Source organism: Aspergillus piperis (assembly GCF_003184755.1).
Source record: "Aspergillus piperis CBS 112811 unplaced genomic scaffold BO85scaffold_1, whole genome shotgun sequence".
In the NCBI taxonomy this organism is placed as follows: Eukaryota; Fungi; Ascomycota; class Eurotiomycetes; order Eurotiales; family Aspergillaceae; genus Aspergillus; species Aspergillus piperis.
Window position 1 is genome coordinate 1,511,994 of NW_020291591.1, and position 21,074 is coordinate 1,533,067.

The following is a 21,074-nucleotide window of genomic DNA, read 5'->3' on the forward strand; positions in this document are numbered from 1 at the left end:
TAAGTAGTTAATTGTTGGTATATCATTGGCTATTTGTTTTAATTAGAGACAATACCGCCTCTTGAGGAAAGAGGAAGCCGAGCGCTATCCAATACACTACACGTCTCAATTACATAGCGTCCTGGAACAACTGTCTATCTACACAATACCACTACCATCAACAACGGTGCGGTATCTCGCAGCCTTGTGTTCATTGGTTGTCCGACCATGGGTACATACGCAGGTACAGAGTACACCTGGTCCAAACGGATATCTTCCTGCATCGACGTGGCAAGGTACCCTCGACACGGCGACGCTACCTGACATGGCTAGGTGTCTATCGGTATTATATGCAACAATCGCGGAATCTTCCAACCGAATCTCATTGGTAGCGCCCCTCTTGTATTCTTCGCGACTTGACACATGTTTACAATATCTTTGATGGGTTCGGCGTTGGTAGCAGTGTAGCTCAGGCGCCAAAGATCCCACATAGATATCTGCCGAGAGTTATCGGAGGATTTCGAACATCTATCCCCGCCCTACCGGGATTCTCTTCACCACTGTTTGACTGGTCGTTAGCTTGACACGCAGATCCCATGATGAATGTGTTGGTTATCTGTTCAAGTGCGACACTCGTTGTTTGGTCCAATTTGGCCTCCTTTAATGATATCTGGCCCTTGCAGGCGATGCTGAGTCGTGTCAGCCTGTACTACGGCCTCTACGGAATCTAGTGTCTTCAAATTCCCAGGTCTTTTTTTTTTTTTTTTCCATCGGCGTTGCGATAGAGTAACCATCAACCTTGCCGATTCCGCTCCACGCCAGTGATAATTGCCATCGCATATTCTTCGTCTGAGTTTGCTTGGTATTGATCAGAATTTCGCCAACAGACTGGTCGGGTATGCTGCGATGTTGTCGTGGGTTTCGGTGCGGCGCCCAACCAAACAGCATTGTTGTTGTCGCCCAGCTATTGTACAAGTCCTACCTGGCCAAGACTGTCATTAAACCTAGCGTCCAGCTAATTGGTTGTGGAGGGGATATCCCTATTTACATGGATTCCTTTGCGTTGAGGCACCTCAGGCACCAAACAGTAATACGAGAGAGCAGCCTATGAGACCAAGAAAGCAGGCAAGGATCTCCTGGATTGACACCACCAGCCTCTTTCCAAAGGTCCTTTCAGGCTTTCAGCCCCTCAGCCCCCGGGCCAAGTCTTCTTCCTGGTCACTGCGCCCGCAACCAAGGGGTTCTGGAGTCTGACGGACCCTTTTGCGATAGATTACTATTGGACCCCTGACTGAGACTGCACCGGTAGATACCATAGTGGTAATCATACCGTATGAGCGGTGACGGTGTCTACTAGTCCTCCATACTGACCAACCAACTAAATAACTACACTAACCACTCCAACTACTCCGTATTAAGCCAGTGATGGATCCGCCCCATCCCATCCATGCTTATCGCCGCATAAAGTGAAAAGAGACACAGCGCGAAAAACGTGAATCTCGTCCGATGGCGTCCTGGTCCAAAAGCTTGGCAACTGGAGACTCCAACCCCCAATGCGGCCAAGACCGACTCATTAGCACCGGTTAACACGGAGCTCACAACAAAAGGGAGAAGCGCGGTAGTTACTGGCTGCTGGTTTGCTTGCGCGGCTTGTATCCGCCGTTTACGTACTCAGTTGATGCTAAGTGCCTGCGAAGAAGCCTATCTATCGGATATGTCTATCACTTCAACCAATCTGATAGTAGTCATCGCTGCTTCTCCGCATTCTGGATGGGTGAACCGAGGAGGGGATCGGAGCGCTCAATTAAATTAGGTGGAGTGGGTGGTGCGGTGCCTTTCTGCATGTTCAACTGCTCGATAAACAATCACCAGAATTATTTGGCCGCCTATAGTGGGGACAAGAAGCTTTTGGACCTTACATGATTGATCATTCTTCGTGAGCCAGTCCGGAGAGTTGGAACGTTCTTGAATGGACAAGTCTACGGGTGAAGCTCAGTCACTACGCCCAACTCGGTATCTCGACGACAGCTCACAACTTATTTCCACGCATCCGCCTCGCCCGTGTCTCCTCCCGTGGACTAATAGTCTCCTCCCACCCGCCATATTGACATTCGACTATTGAATTCTTATATCGAACTAATCTCCCAACGCATCAGCTATTGACGTGTCCCTGTCCAAAATGTGGTACCAGAGACGATGCTGTATTGGTGTGTTCTACCAATGATTCGCCGACTTGAGGGTCTCTTTCTTCCGATTAGTCACTTGACGTCGGGACTGCGGACGTCTATGGGATGCGCGCTGAACGGAGTAACAGCAAGCAACTAAAGCCGGGACTGTTTCAGGCACCGATGTCTTTGTCCTATCATTGTGCAGCTGTACCTGAGCCATCCCAAGTTCCGTTACTTTCTCCGCTATTCCACTAGATTTAATCCGTCGGAGACAGTTGGAGCAATTGTCTGGTTTCCGCCCCGTCCAGCCGAATTGAATAGTTAGCTTGGAGCAAAGAATATCGGTGCATCCTGTTCACCGGTCAGACGTCACGCACGGTGCCTAATTAATGAATATCGGCAGCCATCTGGAGAATCATTGACTCAAGATTGGGTTCGATACTTGCAAATACTACTACTACTACTACTACTACTACTACTACTACTACTACTACTACTACTACTACTACTACTACTACTACCCCTTAAGTGCAAATAGGGGTTTCCGAGCCTCTCCTGGACGGATGGCTCGGGCTGAGTGGTTGATACCCACAACGTTAGACTAGATGCGAGGCTTGTTCGTTATCTTCTGAATGTCGCTGTGGAGTGGTTGGGACTGTCGACTGTTACTAACAATCAGCAGTTAGGCCAATAGTTGCATCCGTTGCGGGATTGGCCGGATTCACACTAATGAGCCTTCTCCAATCGCATGCTTGAGTGACTCAATGACTGACGCCTCATGTCTTTGTCAATGATGTGTCGGTGTCAGAGCCGGCTCTGTTGTTTCTTTATCCGCTGTTTACAGGTCATGAATTTAGAAGCAAACAACATGCACACATCCCTGCGACAGCCTGACTGGCTCATTGCCTTGTTGCCTTGAATTCTAGGCCTCGATTGCACTATCTTGGCTGTACAGTTGCAACACAAAGCAACCACAAATGAACAATGGCGGTCTTCAATACAATGTCGTTACTATACAGCATGTGGGATTCTGGAACCCTTGGCAGTCCCACGTTGTTCGCGTCCATGGGTACATGCAAGGGACTCTTGAACAACCCACCTATCGCGGAACCTATCCGGAACTTGGCCCGTGAGAAATTAAGTTTGCCATGCTGCTGGGTACTTGGTTGTCTTTCACAGGTGGCTTGGCGATTGTTTTAATGGGAGACATGAGAGTAGCCGAGTGAATAAAGAATCTCTTGTGCTAACTTGAGCAGAGTCTTTATCGGACATTTTGACCATCAAGTCTAGCGAACAATGGCACAGCGTGAATCGAAGTCGACAATGATGGCTCGATGACTCATATCCCTCGCCTTCGACCCCGTGCAGATTCTGTGTTATGATGCAATATGCAAGTCTTTATTTCCTCCGATGCAAGAGACGACTGTGCCTTGGAACGGATAATACCCGGAAGCCTGCGGCCTGGAAGCGAGGCAGATGTGGCAATACCAACCTCTTCATTGGCGTGGGGATTTGATCCGGAACGCGATTGCATGAGCAGCCCATGCTTGCAGAGGGACTATCGTGGTATGAAGGCAGATGCGAGGGCTGGATCGCAAAGTAAGTTTGAACCGGGGACGCATCGAAGTCAGTGGCAAGGCAAGGGAGAAGACCAGTAGTACTTTTGCCGACGACAACGCCCAGAACCTTTCCATTCTTTCGAAAGTGAGCAGCCTATCGCTGTTTGAGATTATCCCAGCCGGACCAATAGCATTGCTCTGTACACTGTTCAGGCAGGAAGCAACTGACGGTTTTGCCATGCTATTCACAGTCCAAAGTTTACTCTATAGCTGGGTATATCGGCTCCACTGGCCAATACGGCCACTCAAAATTGTGACTGTCTTTGGCTCAGACTGTAAAAGGCGAACAACTGACCCAGCAGAGACATGTATTGCAGCATTTAACTCTAATTGGTAGGCAAATCACTCCGTGTGAACGTGATCTAGTCATAGCATTGTCTATCCCCACATAGCCTAGCTATTCGCACTGGATACGCCCACTGAAGAGACAGAATCATCTTTGCTCTACGTACTTCAATAATATCTGCATTCTTTTCATGCAATACACAATGCACATCGCCGGTGCCAACTAAACGAAGATTCCCTCTGCTCTTGTCGTGAAGTCGGTGCTCTCACCGATGCTTTCAACCCGCTCCTTCTTTGGCGATTGTTGCATTGGCTGCTCACTTACTTTGATGTGAGAGAGAAGCCGACAGTCAGCGAAGGAGTGACGTCCAAATTCCACCATTCGTCTTTCGGACGGTTTGTCCAGTCCTTGTTAATAACTTTGTGAATTTCCGCACTTTTCGGGATTGGTAGTGTGTTGGGCATTGCTTCACCACTTCATGGGGTCACAAAATGACTACAGGACAGATAAGACAGGAATTGTCCAGCTGAATAGAATAGCAAGGACTGGTCGAAATCTGCTACCATTCAGTTGGTGCATCCAAATCTGCTCTAGTCGGCATTTCCCCTTAAAGCCGATATGGTCTGGTGTCAATGCTGAATGGTCAAACAGTGAGAAAACCGACCTAATAGGCTATTTCATCTCTCTTTGTATTAATATGATGAGAGAAGGCATGGGGGTTCTTTAAGCTTAGTTGTCTTGTCGACTCAAAGTGTAGACCGTCGATATCGAACCCTCGGCATTATTTCTCGATCGCCGAATGCCACTTCGTCAACTGGCGGAGTTGTATGACCATCTCCTTAAGAGTGAATAATCGCCTGAGAAGTAAATAGAGTACCTGGCCATCAATAAGACGTGATTAATAGCCTATAGCAGCCCCGGTTATATTGTAGTTGGTAGAGAGGATTGACATGTGAATGATTACTTCCCACTATAACTGGTCCCCTTCTACTACTTGGATTTATACCATCGCCGAACCACCAACCACTGCATAAATCCTCAAACCCCGAATCTAACAGACCATCTCAATAAATCCTATGGAAAATCACACATGACGTAAAAGCACATTCCGAAACAACATCTCCATCACCAACCGAGCATATCCGCGCCTGCATCGCACCGAGGCAGACGCTAAGCCGAAGACTCCGACGGATCGGCGACACAAGCTTGGCGGGAAATCCGACGATAACCTTAGTTCTGCTTCTTCTTCCTCTCCGCCTTCAAATGACTCCTCTCCCCTCTTGACCACCACCATCCTCCCCCTCCCCCTCATTCCCAGAATAACAAACAGATATATACACAGAATACAATCATGCTCCTTCCGCAGGCAAGACTCTCCGCCTTGCGCGCCCTCCGCGCCACAACAGCACCCCGCTCCAGCATCACCACCACCTCCGCGCTTGCCCGCCTTCTCTCCACCCTCGCCGTCCTCGAACAGCGCGATGGCAAGCTCCAGTCCTCCTCCTTGTCCGCTATCGCTGCGGCCCAGAAGCTCGGTGGTCCCGTGACGGCCTTTGTGGCGGGTGCTGGCGTGAAGGGTACCTCTGCTGCTGAGGCGGCGCAGATTAAGGGTCTGGACAAGGTGTTGGCGGTGGAGAATGAGGCTTATGAGAAGGTACTCCAATTGCTTTTCTCCCTCATTCGATAAAGTAAATGGGGAGGGTAAGTGCTGACGAGTCATGGTATAGGGCCTTCCCGAGAACTACGCCCCGTTGCTCGTCGAGAACATCAAGAAGGGAGAATTTACGCACGTCGTGGCTGGCCACTCGGCGTTCGGAAAGAGTCTTCTGCCTCGTGTTGCTGCTCTGTTGGATGTGCAGCAGGTTTCGGATATCACGGGCATCGAGAGCGAAGATAGTATGTCTTCTTTACCTTGCCAATTCCGGGCGTGGGAATTTGCTCCGGTGTCGGAGACACACCACTCATATACGGCAGTATACTAACGAGCTAACTTAACAGCCTTCGTCCGCCCCATCTACGCCGGTAACGCCATCCTGACCGTCCAATCCACCGACCCCATCAAGGTCCTCACCGTCCGCGGTACCTCCTTCCAAGGCGTCGAGACCACCGGCGGCAGCGCCTCCGTCACCGAGGGTGTCGACCCCAACACCCCCGCCCAAACCGAATGGGTGTCCGAGGAGCTCGCCAAGTCTGAGCGTCCGGACCTTGGTACCGCCAGCCGCGTCGTCTCCGGTGGCCGTGGTCTCAAGTCCAAGGAGGAGTTTGACCGCGTTATCGTTCCTCTGGCTGATACATTGGGCGCTGCCATTGGTGCTTCCCGTGCTGCTGTGGACAGTGGCTTCGCGGATAACAGTCTGCAGGTCGGACAGACGGGTAAGAACGTCGCACCGCAGTTGTACCTGTGTGCCGGTATCTCGGGTGCTATTCAGCACTTGGCGGGTATGAAGGATAGTAAGGTCATCGCCGCGATCAACAAGGATCCCGATGCGCCGATCTTCCAGGTTGCCGATGTTGGTCTGGTTGGGGACCTGTTTGAGAAGGTTCCTGAGTTGACGGAGAAGCTGAAGCAGTGATTAATTCTCATGTTCATGTTTGTGCTTTTGTATGATGGGGGTGGGAAGGTGAGGTGATAGATATACCAATGCCATTATGTATTATGTTGTACGCCTGTTCAAGCATCGTCTGAACTTTCATGGTAAGAACCCGAACTACATCACACTACGATCAGAACACCAGCACGTCTATACATAACTTTTATTCGACCAAGGGTATTGATTAAGCCCCGATGTATGAACAAGAAGAAAGAAACGAACACGCGCCGCCGGAGTAAAAACACAAAAGAGACACCCATTGCTATTCAATACAGCCCGGACATAAACCCAGCAAAAGCATATTGTCAATCAAGAAGTCGACTTTCTCTTCTTCTTACCAGCACCAGTCGCCGCCGGCGGAACCGCCACCGCACCATCCTCCAACGCCTTAGCCTTCTGCTTCTGAAGCTTCTCCTTCCTAGCAGCCAGCGACAGCGTCTCCTCATCATCCTGAGCAGCCTTAGCCTTAGCCTTCTTGGTCTTCTTCGGCGCCTCCTCAATCACCTTCTCCTCCTCAGCATCACCAATCTGCTTGCGCTTCTTACCCGCCTCAACAGCAGGAGTCTGCTCCTCCTCCTCAACAACATCCCCATCCTCAACCCACAACTCACTAGCCAACCAAATCGGCATCGCCATCGTATTAGCCCCCTTAATATGCAACGCTTTAATATTCCTCCACCCCTTGGTGACAAACTTCTCCGTCAAACCCTTCACAACAGCCTCCACATTCTCCGCCACCTGCTTAGCGGAGAACTTACTCGACCCAACACGGATCGCCGCCGTCGTAGCAGGCGCCAAATGCACCGGCGCACAATTCAACGCCTTCTCAATCTCCTTAGCCACAATCGCCGGCGTCGCAAACGCACTCTCCTTATCCCCCTCACCCTCCACCTTCCTAGCATTCCGAACCTTGGGATCCTTCTTCACCTTCTTCCCATCGACCTTCTCAATCTCCGCAATCCGCACCGGAATCGGCCTCTTGCTACTCTTGTAGAAAACCTTGCCGAGCGTATTCACCAACCGCATAATAATCCGATCATCAGCCAGGAACACATCGTGTTCAGCGAGGAGTTGTCTCCGGCTCTCGAAACTCTTGTACCGATCCTTCAGCTTCGAGTATCCGATTACCCGCTCGATGCGCGACGACAAGTGTGCAGGGAACGACGGGTCCGTAACGATGTTCTTCACGCTGCGCTGGGGGTCCGCCGTGATGAGACAGATGCTGAGAGAGGGAGAGGCGTTCAGGCTGTGCGGAATCGGGATCTTGCCTGGCTTCAGACGGTTCTTGTCCACGATGTGCTTCTTCGTCGTCAAGACCAGCCAGATCGCTTCGTTGTGCAGAGCGCTGCCTTCTTCCGCGTCGCTGTCGTCGTTGTCGCCGATAAGGGTCTTCTTCGTGGCTGTCTTTTCTTTCTCGTCTTGCTTAGTCGCGATGTGTTTGAGGAGAGCCGTGGAGGCGCGGGAGACCTGTTCGAACATATTAGTATTATTATTATTTAAGAAATATCTTGTGGATGTATGTAATGAGGAATATAATTATGATATGCAGTGCATGCATGATAATCGGTGAAAGGAGACATACCTGAGTCTTCTCCAACTGGTAGGGTGACCCCGAAGTCACCTTCGTCGTTAGCGCCGTCGAAGACACCATTGTTGCGATATGCTGGGAGGAGTTGGTGCAAGTGCAAATGTCGCGATGGGTCTCGATCTCGGGGATATTTTTCTATCATTAAAAAAAAAATTCATGGGAAGGCGGTCTCTCGTTCTGCCGGCTTGGCGGCGCTGCTTAGTCATGACCGTCATCGAAATCGGTCATGTGATCGATCGATATGGTAGTTTTAAACTATCATTGTCTGTAACTATGAAATTATTCGAATGAATAAACGCTTTAATTCAATGTAGTAATAGTATCTACTATTTAAACATAAGCTACCGGATATCAAGTTGTACACAATGCCAAATCGTAATCATTATTCACCCACCCACTCTGCGCACAATGCACCCTACAACTCCGCCAACAACTCGCCCATCGAAATCGGTTTTCTGACTGCATTTGAAAACCCATCATGGTACGTCACCCAGACGCGTCTGCCCGCCTTCAACGTCTCATTCTGCTTCGCCGTCTCGGGCGACTCATCTGACGGCGGTGGTGTGGGCTCCTTGATGACTCTGCCGAAGAAGTCGCGCTTCACGTTCGGCCCGTGTGCGGTCTTCTTCGCATCGCCATCATCCTTGGATTGTCCATTGGCGGTCTTGCCGGAGGACTTTTTGCCGATATTGGATGTCGTTAGTGTTTCCGATTGCTTGCGGATGTTCTCTTTGCGGTATTCTTGGTCTAGGACTTGGCGGACCGCGTAGCGGACGGGGGCGGAGCCGCTGGCGGTGGGGGTGGATTTGGTTTTGGAGAATGTGATGAGGGTGTCGAGGGGCCTGTTGAAGGTGTTAGTACGAATTCTATAGGATTATAGGGAGAGGGAGGATGAGGAGCATACGGTTCCATCCGGTAGGCCCATCCTCCGTGGGCTCCGGCGTTCTCGATGCGCACTTTCTCGAATCGTACGCCTAGACCGGCCATCACGCGGACGGCGGCTTGGATGAGCGTGCGCTCGCTCTCTTTGCGCACACTGGCTACGCTGCGCTGCTCGCCGCTGCCGCGGACCACGACTGGTTTCACGTCCGGGGAGAGCATTCGGACGAGGTTCGGGATGAGGTCGATAACGAGGGAGTCGGTGGATCGGAAGAGGCGGGATAAGGGGGCTGAGAATGCGGATTGGAATTCTGTGAGGATGGCTCGGTTCTGTTTCTGCGCTTCGTAGGCGGCAAAGTCTGCTCGGGGACCTGAAAATGGGTGTTCCTCTTCTTCGTCGTCGACTTCCCGGGGTTTGGCTTTGCCTTGAGCCGTAGCGAAAAGGTGGTGGAATGCTACGACAGATTGGCTGAGGTAGGCACTCAGCTCCCAGTCTTGTGCGGTGTAGACCTTGGAGGACATGGTGTCGTGGAAGTGTAGCCAGTCGTAGGCTGCGTTGGGTTTGGAGAGGAAGGTGTCGTCTTGGTAGCTTTGCAGCGGGTATGATGCAAAGCACTCTGCCACGGCGCGGTCGTGCTCGCCGCTAGCATCGACCATTTCACGTAGTCGTTCGATGGCATGACGTTTCCGAAGGTCAGCGACACCTACTGGTACTTTGTCTTCGGAATTGGAGAAGGGATCGCGGAAGGAGTCGACGCCAACAGGTGCATCTGTGAACCCGGCGCCTTCGGTGAAGACTCGCTCGATGAGATCGCGCACACCACCGCGGTTTAGGCCTTTGAAGAAGGCACTGCCGCTACTGTTGGCGCTGAGAACCTTTTGCTCCAGCCAGCTTCGTGTCAGTCGTAGAGTAGATGGACACTCGTTTCTTAGCTTATGCGCCACCCATTCTGCTGCAACGAGCACACTGCGGATGTCGCCCTCTGCTGTTCCGCTGCTCTTGACGCCTCCTTGTTTGCGCCGAGCAAGGCCCCAGGAGGCTTCACAGAGCCGTCGGACGCCATCATTGTCGGATGGAATGCCTTCGACGGTGAAAATCCGCTTCATGCGCGTGACGACATTCTCCAACGGCGCTTGGCGGACATGGATGATCTCCGCAACCGAGGCCGCACGTAGTGGTCGTAGACTAGGATGGTAGACATCGTTGCAGACCATGATCAGCGGCCGTAAGAATCGGAAGTTGTCGCCCTTCTTTTTCCTGCCTTTGGTCTGCTCAGTGGCGCCTGACGAATTCTTCTGGTCCAGCAGGACGAGATCGATCAAGGCTTTCATGAAACCACCCTCACCACCGCCTCCAGATCCGCTGACGACGCCGTCTACTTCGTCGACGACGACACAAACAGGCCGCCCTGCCTTGCGTACCTTTTCCTCACCAACTTCCACATTCATGCCCTTGACGTTCTCTGTGCCCAGGGAATCGCGAATCCTGCCTTTTACCACATCCTTGCTTCGATCATCACTTGCATTGATTTCTAGCACTTCGTAGCCAGCCTGACGAGCACATACATGTGCTAGCGTAGTCTTTCCAAGACCTGGCGGGCCACATAGTAACAAGACCTTCCGATGCGTCCGTTCTTCTTCCTCTTTGCCGTTGAACGGCTTCTTTGCCTTTGCCCTAGCGATATTGGGAAAGACGATAGGTTCCCAAGCTTTCAGCCACCGCAGAACAGATCTATGTGTGCGTTCGTCTCCTATCAATTCCGTGAACTTTCGTGCGCGGTACTTCTCAGTCCACATGGCTGCAGCTAGCTTTGCGCTCTTCTGGTCGTGGATCGGGGCTTCAATAGACGGCTGTACCACTGGGGCAGGTCGTGTCTCGGCCGGGGGAGCCTCCGGCTCATTCGCTGCTTCATCGAGAAGCTTGTGGATATCGATACCGTAGTAGCTCTTTTGAGCCCTTCCGGGCGCTGTAACGGAGCGACCAGCAACAAGTCTTTCGTAGCTGACACGGGGTGCGGGTCTCTTCAATGAAACATGGTGTGTCTTGCCCGAGCAGGTTTTAATCTGTATTGATCGATATGGCCTTCGCGAGGGAAGCGACGTGATTGTGCTCGGCTCCGGAACAGGAGTGGGATCAAGGTCTGGCGCAGTAGATGCTGGCTTGGGAGTCGATTCTGTTGGCACCTGAGATGGCCTCGGGATCTCCGGTAGTTCAACAGGTGGTTGCTGGATTATATCCTCTTGCACCTGGAACTCGCTCCTTAGTTGCGCATCGTTGAAGGCATCCCAGTCATCATCATCATCCGCTTCATCCAAGAACCCGCCCATAATCTTCTGCCGCTTGGGCTCTTCAACTTGCGATTGTTCTTCATTCTTTCTTTTCTGCGACTCCGGCGACGGAGCGCTCGACGGGAAGGGAGCGGGGGATGCAATGAGGGGCATTTTGACAATAGGTGGAGAAGATGGTAATAAGGCGAGTGTTCGAATAGGAGAGTAGATGTTCTTCCGCTTAGAAGTTCGTGTCGGAGTATCTGATTCCAATCAGTTGATATACTCAACACTCGGGATCGTCGAGTCTACCAGGCCTTATATCCTCGTCACTGCGGAAGACATCAGATAGGTTCCACGACCGGTGCTGAATAACTATTCCTTTGCGCGTATTATCTTCCCGCTGGAAGTTCAATGCCTCGAGCTCGTCGGAGAAGGTATCGGAGGGGGGTTCGGGAGGGTCTCCCTCGGAGTGAAGATGGATGGCCGGATCGAAGGAGGGAGGGATGGACGGGGGCGACGTCGTCATCAAAGCGAGTCTGCGATTATTTGCAATGATAGTGTGTACTATGGAGTGTCTACTCCGTCCCGAATCGATATTGTCGAGCGGGCTGATCGAAGCAATGATAGATTGATGGAGTTGATTTGCGACGCGTGCGACGCGCCGCGGACGCGCTAGTCCCGATTAATTAAGGGCCCTTAGTAGCCTAGTGGGTGTGCGGACCCTAGATCTATACAAATTGAATAAAATAAGAATCTAGATGATTGGAAGTGTCAATTATGGATTTAAATTAAATTAGGAATTAAAGGATAAAACAGCTGATTAGGTTTGTAATAAAACAAGCATCAATCTTTCCCAGTCGTATAACAAGAAGTCCATCAAAGCAGCTTTTACCCAACTCCGACGCCATCACCATAGCACAAAACCAGCAAACAATCAAAATCTATAGAAAGCGCATGCATATCCTCGTTATGGTTGATATCCTCCTTCCTTCTCATCCATGTTGTATGCCCAGCACCCAACTGCAGATATGCTATCATTTCAATGACAGGTATGTAGCGAGAGTCGTGTAGTTGGTGGACGGGGCACGGCTCTTTTCTTTGGCAGGCTTAGGTGGAGATGACTTGGTCTCCTCCTTCTTCTCTTTACTAGGTAGCCACTTCTTGCTCGTGGCTTTGAGGTCTTTCAAGGTTGATGCGGTGGAGGAGACGCTGTAGCTGGACGAAGCGTCGTCGAGGGTGGAGGTAGATTTGACTGATTCAGGCATGGCTTTGGATGTGCTTCTGAATTTCTTAGGAATGAAGAGGATAGTTCTGTCGGTGGTACTGTTCGACAGTCTGGGTGGATGTATAGTTCAGTTGGAGTAGTAGTGGTTGTATAAAGAGTCAAGTAGGACAGTAAATGATGAGTATGAGCAGTCACAAATGATCTAGAAGGTTCCTTGGTAGTTGAGATCTGAAGTATACGAAGCAAGGCTACCAGGCGGCTTCCACGGTCCTTATATACTGATGCATTCGTCCATTCCGTGATGATGGATTTAGTCCGAAGCCCACGGAGTAAAATTCACGACGACCCACCCTGACGTCTGAGGAAATGATCGAGGCTTAGCAATCGGACAACATCCTACATAGTCAGATGCTTAGTTTAGACTGCAACTTATCCTGGTGAATCATCAGCGCAAGTCATTGCTCGGTGTGGCCCACCCATGATGCGGTAGGCCGCATACCAAGGAGCGAAGGGCGTGTGGTTGGGTGTCAACACGAGGCGCTAACCCAGTGCGGTGGCCGCCATAGGGAACGCCGCTCTCTGACTCGAGAAGGAATGGAGGTCAAGATCTGCCTGATATTGTTGAGAGATGGGTGACGACGCCCTTTGACTTTGCATGAGAGTGGGATGTGGCCCGGAATACGGTCTAGGGCAATCGGTCGGGGTACTAAAACAGCATGGTCGGATTGGTCTCGATGTGGCTTTGGGGTAAATAAGCCTTAGTAGACGTTGTTAAGGCGCGCCGAGCCTGCGATGAGTCAATGCCTAAGGTTGTAAGTTACCGCGTGTGACCTAGACAGACAAAGCCACTGCCTTGAGCAGGCAGAATCTGACACATGCTCTATGATAGTCAAAATCATATTAGCTATGGCTAAAGTGAAGTCTAGAATGCTGCCTGAAGTCGAGGGCCGTAAGAGATGTTGCTATTCCGACTCCGATGCACGAGACTTCAACTCCGAAACTAGTTTTATTCCGAGCCAATGAGATCCCGAGCCCTAGCAAACACTGCAGAGAATTCAGTTCTATCTACCTTTGGGGGTGACTCGATCAAATTAAATGGCCAATTGCTTAAGCCCCTTTTCGAGAATAAGTCGCTCAGTTTGTATAGAAAATCTATGATACTCCGCATGCAGACAGGCCGTGCCACGATGCTAGATCCCCATGATTCCTTGTGCTTGCCGCCCTCGTCTATTGTCAATCTCTTCGAAGTCGCATCTTAGTCTGTTAAGATGACTTTGTGGATGAGAAGTTGGTTATTCTTCTACTCCCTTGTCTCTTTTATGTCTTCGATTTTATATAGGCCTCCCTAAAGCGCTTACTATTGTACGATCGTCCACAGTCCCTTTGACCTTCCGACTGCTTTACTCCCTCCGAGCTGGAGGCCCTGAGGCAATAGGTGTGGGAAATAAACATGCTGATATCCTTTACTAAGCTGGATTCTCCTAGGAGTGCCTTCAGGAGAGCATACAGAAGCAGGGAGGTTCGCGTTAGAGAGTAGAGTTACTCCATCCTGATTGTCTTTATATACTAGATCTGTTGCTGGACTGGCAGCATCATCAAGACGCGAACCTCCCTGCTTCTGTATGCTCTCCTGAAGGCACTCCTAGGAGAATCCAGCTTAGTAACGGATATCAGCGTGTTTTTTTCCCATACTTACTGCCTCAGGGCCTCCAGCCGGACTGCACCAGCTGTCATATTTCAGCATACCTGGTTTTTTAGACAATATCCCATTGCTAAGTTGTATTGATTTGCAGATAATTAAGCCTCGTTGGGACTCAATACCCTTTCTAGTCACTCGATCGGGACAATATATATTAGCAAATATATTCTGGTTCCCATTCCAAGATCATATAATAGACCACATGTTGAGGTAGACAGTATAAGTTCTTCTTCCATGTCTTAATAAAGATTTGTTCTTCCTCGATATGACTTAAAATTGGTTCTTGTAGCACTCGCGTGCCTATTGAGGCTAAGAATCTGTAACTAGAGCTGTTCCTCAACGACACCAACCGTCAAAGGCCCTATATCGGTGATCCCAATTTTTGAATTATTCGAAAGCCCGTTGTCTTGCTCTATTCGCTCGGATATGGCCTATGTAGCCATAGAAATACGAGGGGCAGGGGAATAACCGATAATTTCAACGCAATCTTACTTAGTCAGTACACATCCCAGCGGATTTGAGATATTACCCTCTCCTAAATCCCAATATCCACGGAAGCTGTTTTGAAATCCAAAGACAGTTTCTTATTGTTAGGCTTCGCTGTCTGGTATTATTAATTTCATTGGTTTTTCCTGCTGTAAGAAGTATCTTAGAATCAGTAACCACTTGCTGTGCAAGGAAGGGTACCTAATGGTTGTTGTTATCTTGTCACTGACCGAGTGCGGACACTCTTTTCAATTCATGTATCATCTTGAAGTATGCCGGATAAATATTCGCTTGTTACTAGATGGTAAAGATGAGTGCTTAGATAACAGAAAGAGCGGTTTCCAGCTGCCTAATTTCTTTTATGCAGGGTAGAAAATCGAATAGGCTGTACCAGAAAAGTTGCTGACTGCGCGCAATCACATTCATCTTGCAAGCCTGCTGGTCTGCTTCTTAAAATTCGCGATGGTTCAATGTGAACTTCTGCGTCGGTGCGTCTTTCATGTCAAAAATCCGTTTGGAGTAACGGCCTCTCTATAGATGACCGTTCTGGGGTAGCTTTATGCTCTTCCGACGTCGAATCCCCTTTTTTGGTAGGATACCTCTACCTCGGCTTCCTCTTGTCCATAATATAATATAGTCCTCGAATAAAGTCATTTGTAACCATTTGACCTTTAATGGTCTGCTTTATCCTGCGATTGTCATCCTTTCCTTTAGTCGTGACAAACTTGCCATCGTATGGCACTTTGCATCGTACGTAGGTACAGATCGTTGTCAGATGGTATCTGGACTTCTTATTTATCGGGGCAGTGCAAGTTGTCATACGCAGCCCGCCATTCTGGGACTAAATTGCTGATGACATGATGCGGTAGCAACAACTCGCCTAATCATCGTAAGGTGGACCCTAATGTGGCCAGTAGACTGTCAAAAGCCATTCTTATATCATTTTAATACACCGTTATCCCAGTGGGCTGCATGCAAGAGGCCTTTCCGCAAGGACCACTGCGGTCTTTCGGGCGTATAAATGCCCATCCCCGTACTTTCGTGTCAATAATGTCCCCTGAGTATCCCCTAGTAGTAGGATATGCACTCATATTGCGTTCAATCAGATGTCTCTTCTATACGTGGAACAGAATCAGTAATCTCTTCCCGCCTTTGGCTACAGACATGCGAGCGGGAAAGAGGTTGAAATAAAGGGCGGCTCAAAATGAGGCTCCGGCCAGGCTGTAACGGCTTGCTTTCCAGACTGGGAAAGACAGCCCTAAGAAACGTTCATTTGAAGGATACGAGCGCCAGACCAGGCACCGGGCACTGGGGAGTGTTCTAGGGCTCTGACATGTGTGGGATCGGAAGCTATATTTGAAGAGAGGCAAATTAGGGAGACGGTGGCGAAGGGTCTGGTGAAGTGTCTATTCATGTGGATATTCCAATCCGCAGTGCACAGAGCGCTTGAGATTGAGTAATAAGGGCAAGGAGAAAGTCGCTGGATAGTGTAGTCTTACTGAATGATAGAGGGCTGGTTCACATAAAGATCTAAGTGCAGATGCAGATCTATACTAGGATCTGGCTCGCCAGAGTCAGGTCGACCAGGATATCGGTATATGAGTTCGGTCGGTTTCCACCTGGTTCATCCTGGGTATTCTCTGTCTGGGCAATAGTAATGAGGTCAAATGTGGAATCATCAATGGCCCTCATAGGAACCACTAACCGCTCGAGGAACAAGCCACAGGCCTAGAAGAATCAAAACGAAAGCACGTAACAGTCTATGAAGGTAAAGGGATAATATCTTATCAGAGTGCACATGTCACTTCAAATCTAGGAGGGTGAGTATACAAGGATAAGAAAGATGAAGCCATAGGAAGAGGCTACAAAGGCACAGGGTCGGGTGATATGTTTACCTGCGGTAGAACCTCAAGTATCGCAAGACATCATGATTAAATAATTCGCTGGGTCGTTTCATGATATGCTTCATGGAGAGTCATCTGTGAAGTGAGCGCTTAACTTGGCAGAGCATAGTAACTTGAAGTCTTCGGAATACCACATATTTAGGAGTAGTACAGTAGTAATAGTACCGGTTAGTAAAGATTACTTAAGTCAAAGTGCTTAGTAAAAGAATGCTTTGCAATGTCTTGACGTAAGATATTGATGACGATGAGGCTTCTCCAGACATCGACCGATACTTTAGATAGATGTGTGCATCGCTTGATGATTATGTAGAAGACGGACAGTGGGTGGGGTGGTATGGTGAGGTGAGGCTCAGCTGGTAAAAATCCGAATTCTGCCATCCCTCACCGCCATCATGAGCCTCACCTCAACCTCAACACCAAGTCTTGGCAAGCCCGCATCGGCAGATGGGTTGCAACGATGTCTTATTTCCAGCGCATTATCAAAGTAAATCGCGAAATAAACATATATTACGATTCTGCAGGCACTGCTACATCTGTCTATCAGGTTATTATTACTCGTAAAGCACAAGTTTGGTCATTAAGCGAATTTTGATTTCATACGACCGTAACCTCTATAAAAATCATCCAAACGAGCTATAACCTCGTGTTTAGAACTCCTCGTCGTCAGAAACCTCCTCCCCACGCTTCTTTCTAGCCATACGCTCCTTTCTCTTTTTGCGAAGCTCAGCAGAAGTGAGCTTCTTCTTCTTTTCAACAACGGTCTGTAAGCAAAGTTAGTATAAGACTCGAAAAGCTTCCAACGATCCGAGAAACGGGGATTTGAACTGACCTTGTTGCCCATGGCATCGACGACCTCCTCGGGACCATCCTTGGCCTCAAGACGGGGACCGGAACCTTGTCCCTGAACCCAGTTGTGACCGGAGGGAGTCATCTTACCGTCAACGACGGCCCAGACTTCCTCGGTGAGGTTCTCAGTGAACTCACGGGAGTGAGTGATGATGATGACACCACCCTCGAAGCTCTTCAGAGCCTTGGACAGAGCACCGAGAGAATCACGGTCCAGGTAGTTAGTAGGCTCGTCCAGAACGATGACGTGAGGACGCTGCCAAGAGCAGGCGGCAAGGACGACCTTGACACGCTGACCACCGGACAGACCGCGCATGCGGGAGTGGGAGACCAGCTCAGCATCGAGACCGAACTGCTCGCAGTGGGCCTCAATCTCCTTACGGACCAGAGGACGGAACTGACCGCTGGCGAGAGCCTCCTTCTGATCGACCTCGGCAACCATCTTGGCGTGGGACTGCATGATCTCGTTACGGGGAATCCAGGCGTTGTCGGTGGTCATCATGGGAGTCCAGCGCTCGCTCTTCATGCCGATGTTCTCACCCAGCGAGAACGAACACTCGTATTCGTAGCTGTTCTTGAACTTACGACGAGCGTGGATACCAATGACACGACGGGGCTGGCCCTCGATCTTGTAGATCTTGTCCATGGCCTTCTCATCCTCGTCGGTGACGATCTTGTTGGCACGGTCCATGGTCTCACGGTCCTCACCGGTCTGGAAACGCCACTGGATGTACTCGGAGGGAGTGGAGTCGAGGTGGTTATCAATGTGAGCGAAAGCGTGCTGCTTGATGTAGGCGATACGGATGTTCTCGTGCTGGTAGACGTCACCGGAGGTGGGGATCAACTCACCGGTCAGGACGTTGACCAGGGTGGATTTACCAGCACCGTTGGGACCGATGACGGCAATACGAGAGCCCAGGGAGACCTGGAAGGAGATGTCGGTGAGCTGGGGCTTGGGGGTACCGGGGTACTGGAAGGACATGTTGTTGACACGGATGATGGCCTTGGCCTTGGTCTTGACACCCTCAAGGAAACCGGGCTCGGGGAACTTGAACTCGAGCTCGGAGGCACCCAGCTCGTAGTAGGAGCGAGCAGAGGGGACACGCTTGACGAACTCGCTCAGGTTACCACGGTAACGCTTGAGCTTGAAGCGCTCGTAGTGGACGACATGCTGGATGACGTTGTCCAAGAACTTGCTGTCGTGGGAGACGATGATGGAAGTGCAGGGGGAGGTGCACAGGTAGTTCTCCAACCAGGCGACGTTCTTGACGTCCAAGTGGTTGGTAGGCTCATCGAGCAGCAGGATATCGGGGGACTCGAACACGGCACGGGCCAGAGCCAGCTTCATCTTCCATCCACCAGAGAGGGAGGTGATGGGACCCTCGAACTGCTCACGCAGGAAACCGAACTCCTCGAGCTTGGCCTCGACCTCCTCCTGGCTAGTCTGGACACCGACCTCGCGGAGCTTCTTGATGGTCCAGCCAATGACGGTCTGCTCAGTATCGGCGGCATCCAAGTCGTGCTCAACGTAGACGGTCTTGACCTCATCCTTCTTGGGGAAGCCCTCAAGCTGCTCGTTGTTGATGGCACGCATGAGAGTGGTCTTACCGGTACCGTTGGGGCCGAGCAGACCGTAACGCTGACCACGCTTGAGGCGGAGGCTGGTCTGGTTCAGCAGAATCTTGGCACCGTAAGCCAGGGAGAAAGTGCAGTTGCACAGATCCTCACCCTCCTCCTCGTCGGAGAGAACTTCATCCTCAGCAGCGGCACCGGGGGAGGCGCGCTTGCGGAGGGTCTCGACGATGGGCTTGGCCTCCTCGTCACCAACGATGGCAGCGATGTAGGGAAGGGCGTTCTGGGTCCAGCTGGTGACCTCGGCGTCCTTCTCATCGACGAGCTGACCAGCGATGGCAGCAACGTAGGTGATGACGGACTCGGCCTTCTCAGCCTGGGCGGAGAACTTGGAAGAGAGGATCTCCTTGAGGATAGCGGAGACGGTGGAGATGTCACCAGCGGTGGAGATCTCGGGGATCTTGCCGTTCTTGACATCACCGACACGGCACAGGGTGTCCAGACCCTGCTTGGTCTTACCACGAGCCTCGGGGTCGGCCAGAGTCTCGTAGTTCTTCTCAAGACGGGGCATCAACTTGGGCAAGAAGGGAGCGACAATCTGGGGGTCCTCCACGAGCTTACACATGTTGTCAACGATGACAGCGGACTTACGCTTGATGGCAGTCTCACGCTCAACCAGACCACGGTCCAGCAGGGGGACCATGATGGCGAGGGTGGGTCCGGTGACATCGGAGACGAAAGTGGTAGCACCGAGCAAGTGAACGGTCTCGGGGACGTTCTCGGGCTTGGCGATACACTTGATGAGCTCGGGAATGAAACGCTCAATATCCTTGTTGACGATCAGACCGCAGACCTTCTCCATGGTAGCGTAGGCAGCCTTCTTGATGTCGGCCTTGGTGTCCCACATGGCCTCAGAGACAACGGGGATGAGCTCGGGGACACGGAAAGAGAGCTGAGCGGGGGCAGTCTCGACGAGAGCGTTGATGCACTCGAGAGCAGCCAGCTTCTCCTGCCACTTCTGGGCGTTGGCGAGGGACTCAAGGACGGGGGGAAGGACAGCCTTGACGGCGTTGCCGTTGACACCCTTCACGATGGCGAGGGCAGCACCCTGGGCGGCGTTCTTGACGGGAACCATCTTGTCACCGACGGCGGCAAGGACGGGGCCGAGGAGGGTGACGAGGTGAGGCTCGACACCAGGAGCGATGGTGGCGTGGGAGGCAATAGCACGGATACCCTCGCAGGCACGCTCACGGACAACAGCATCCTTCTTGTTGCTGAGCTGCTTCTGGAAGGTCTCGACAGCCCTGAAAATTTTTCATGTTAGCCATCCGCCACCGACCACATAGACGGCAGAGCGGGGTATTCTGCAGGTTATACATACTTGAGAGGGAGAGCCTGCTCGGGGATAGGGCCGCTGAACAGGTGGGCCAGGTTGTCGGCAGCAGCGTTCACCTCATCCTGGGAGGAAGAGATGTTGAGGTTCTTGATGAGGTCCTCAAGGACAGCGACGGACTGAGCAGTCTCCTTGCCGGAGACAGCAGGAACGGACGAAACATCAACAGCAGGCATTTTGATCGTGAAAGACGATGTCGTAACGTCGGAGAGAGAAGAAAGGAAGAAGAAAAAGGAGGAGAAAAGAAGCGAGAACGGGTGGAAAGCGTTCTATTAGGGTATCTCGATAAGAGGTGGCGGGCCCACGAAACCGCGTCTGGAAATTTTCACAGCACGCAGCAAACGCTCTAACACGGCCGCACAGGCAAAATCTATTTTTTTGTCCGAGAAACGACAAAAAACAAAACAAATTTTTAAGATAGAGGAGCAAACCTCTTAGAAGAGAGAGATGAAGGATGGGGAGAAAAAGGGAGGGAGGAGGGGGGGGAAGCGAAGGTGGGTGGAGGAAAGTGATATTTATCGCTTTGTGGCCTGCGTTTCGCCGCCCAACTTTTTTCAGTCCCGCCGCC

At 51.0% G+C, this 21,074-nt stretch overlaps 4 protein-coding genes across 4 annotated transcripts; 1 reads left to right on the forward strand and 3 right to left on the reverse strand.

Moving 5' to 3' along the window:
- Positions 1-5,403: 5,403 nt before the first annotated feature.
- BO85DRAFT_464993 (electron transfer flavoprotein subunit alpha/FixB family protein) lies at positions 5,404-6,740 on the forward strand (the record flags this gene model as incomplete). Its single annotated transcript, XM_025662018.1, has 3 exons — positions 5,404-5,706; positions 5,780-5,948; positions 6,051-6,740. The coding sequence occupies 3 exons, from the start codon at positions 5,404-5,406 to the stop codon at positions 6,623-6,625; spliced, it is 1,047 nt and encodes a 348-aa protein (XP_025520960.1). The 3' UTR covers positions 6,626-6,740.
- Positions 6,741-6,788: 48 nt separating this feature from the next.
- On the reverse strand, positions 6,789-8,342 carry BO85DRAFT_473669 (uncharacterized protein). The gene is made up of 2 exons (XM_025662633.1): positions 8,226-8,342; positions 6,789-8,110 (listed from the first exon to the last, which is right to left on the reverse strand). Exons 1-2 carry the CDS (start codon positions 8,292-8,294, stop codon positions 6,953-6,955), a joined length of 1,227 nt encoding a protein of 408 aa, XP_025520961.1. The 5' UTR covers positions 8,295-8,342; the 3' UTR covers positions 6,789-6,952.
- A 304-nt stretch (positions 8,343-8,646) lies between these two features.
- BO85DRAFT_433594 (putative sister chromatid cohesion factor (Chl12)) lies at positions 8,647-11,552 on the reverse strand (the record flags this gene model as incomplete). Its single annotated transcript, XM_025658427.1, has 2 exons — positions 8,647-9,073; positions 9,136-11,552. The coding sequence occupies 2 exons, from the start codon at positions 11,550-11,552 to the stop codon at positions 8,647-8,649; spliced, it is 2,844 nt and encodes a 947-aa protein (XP_025520962.1).
- Positions 11,553-17,252: 5,700 nt separating this feature from the next.
- BO85DRAFT_444384 (putative translation elongation factor eEF-3) lies at positions 17,253-20,995 on the reverse strand. The gene is made up of 3 exons (XM_025659003.1): positions 20,495-20,995; positions 17,525-20,417; positions 17,253-17,456 (listed from the first exon to the last, which is right to left on the reverse strand). The coding sequence occupies exons 1-3, from the start codon at positions 20,680-20,682 to the stop codon at positions 17,343-17,345; spliced, it is 3,195 nt and encodes a 1,064-aa protein (XP_025520963.1). The 5' UTR covers positions 20,683-20,995; the 3' UTR covers positions 17,253-17,342.
- Positions 20,996-21,074: the final 79 nt, after the last annotated feature.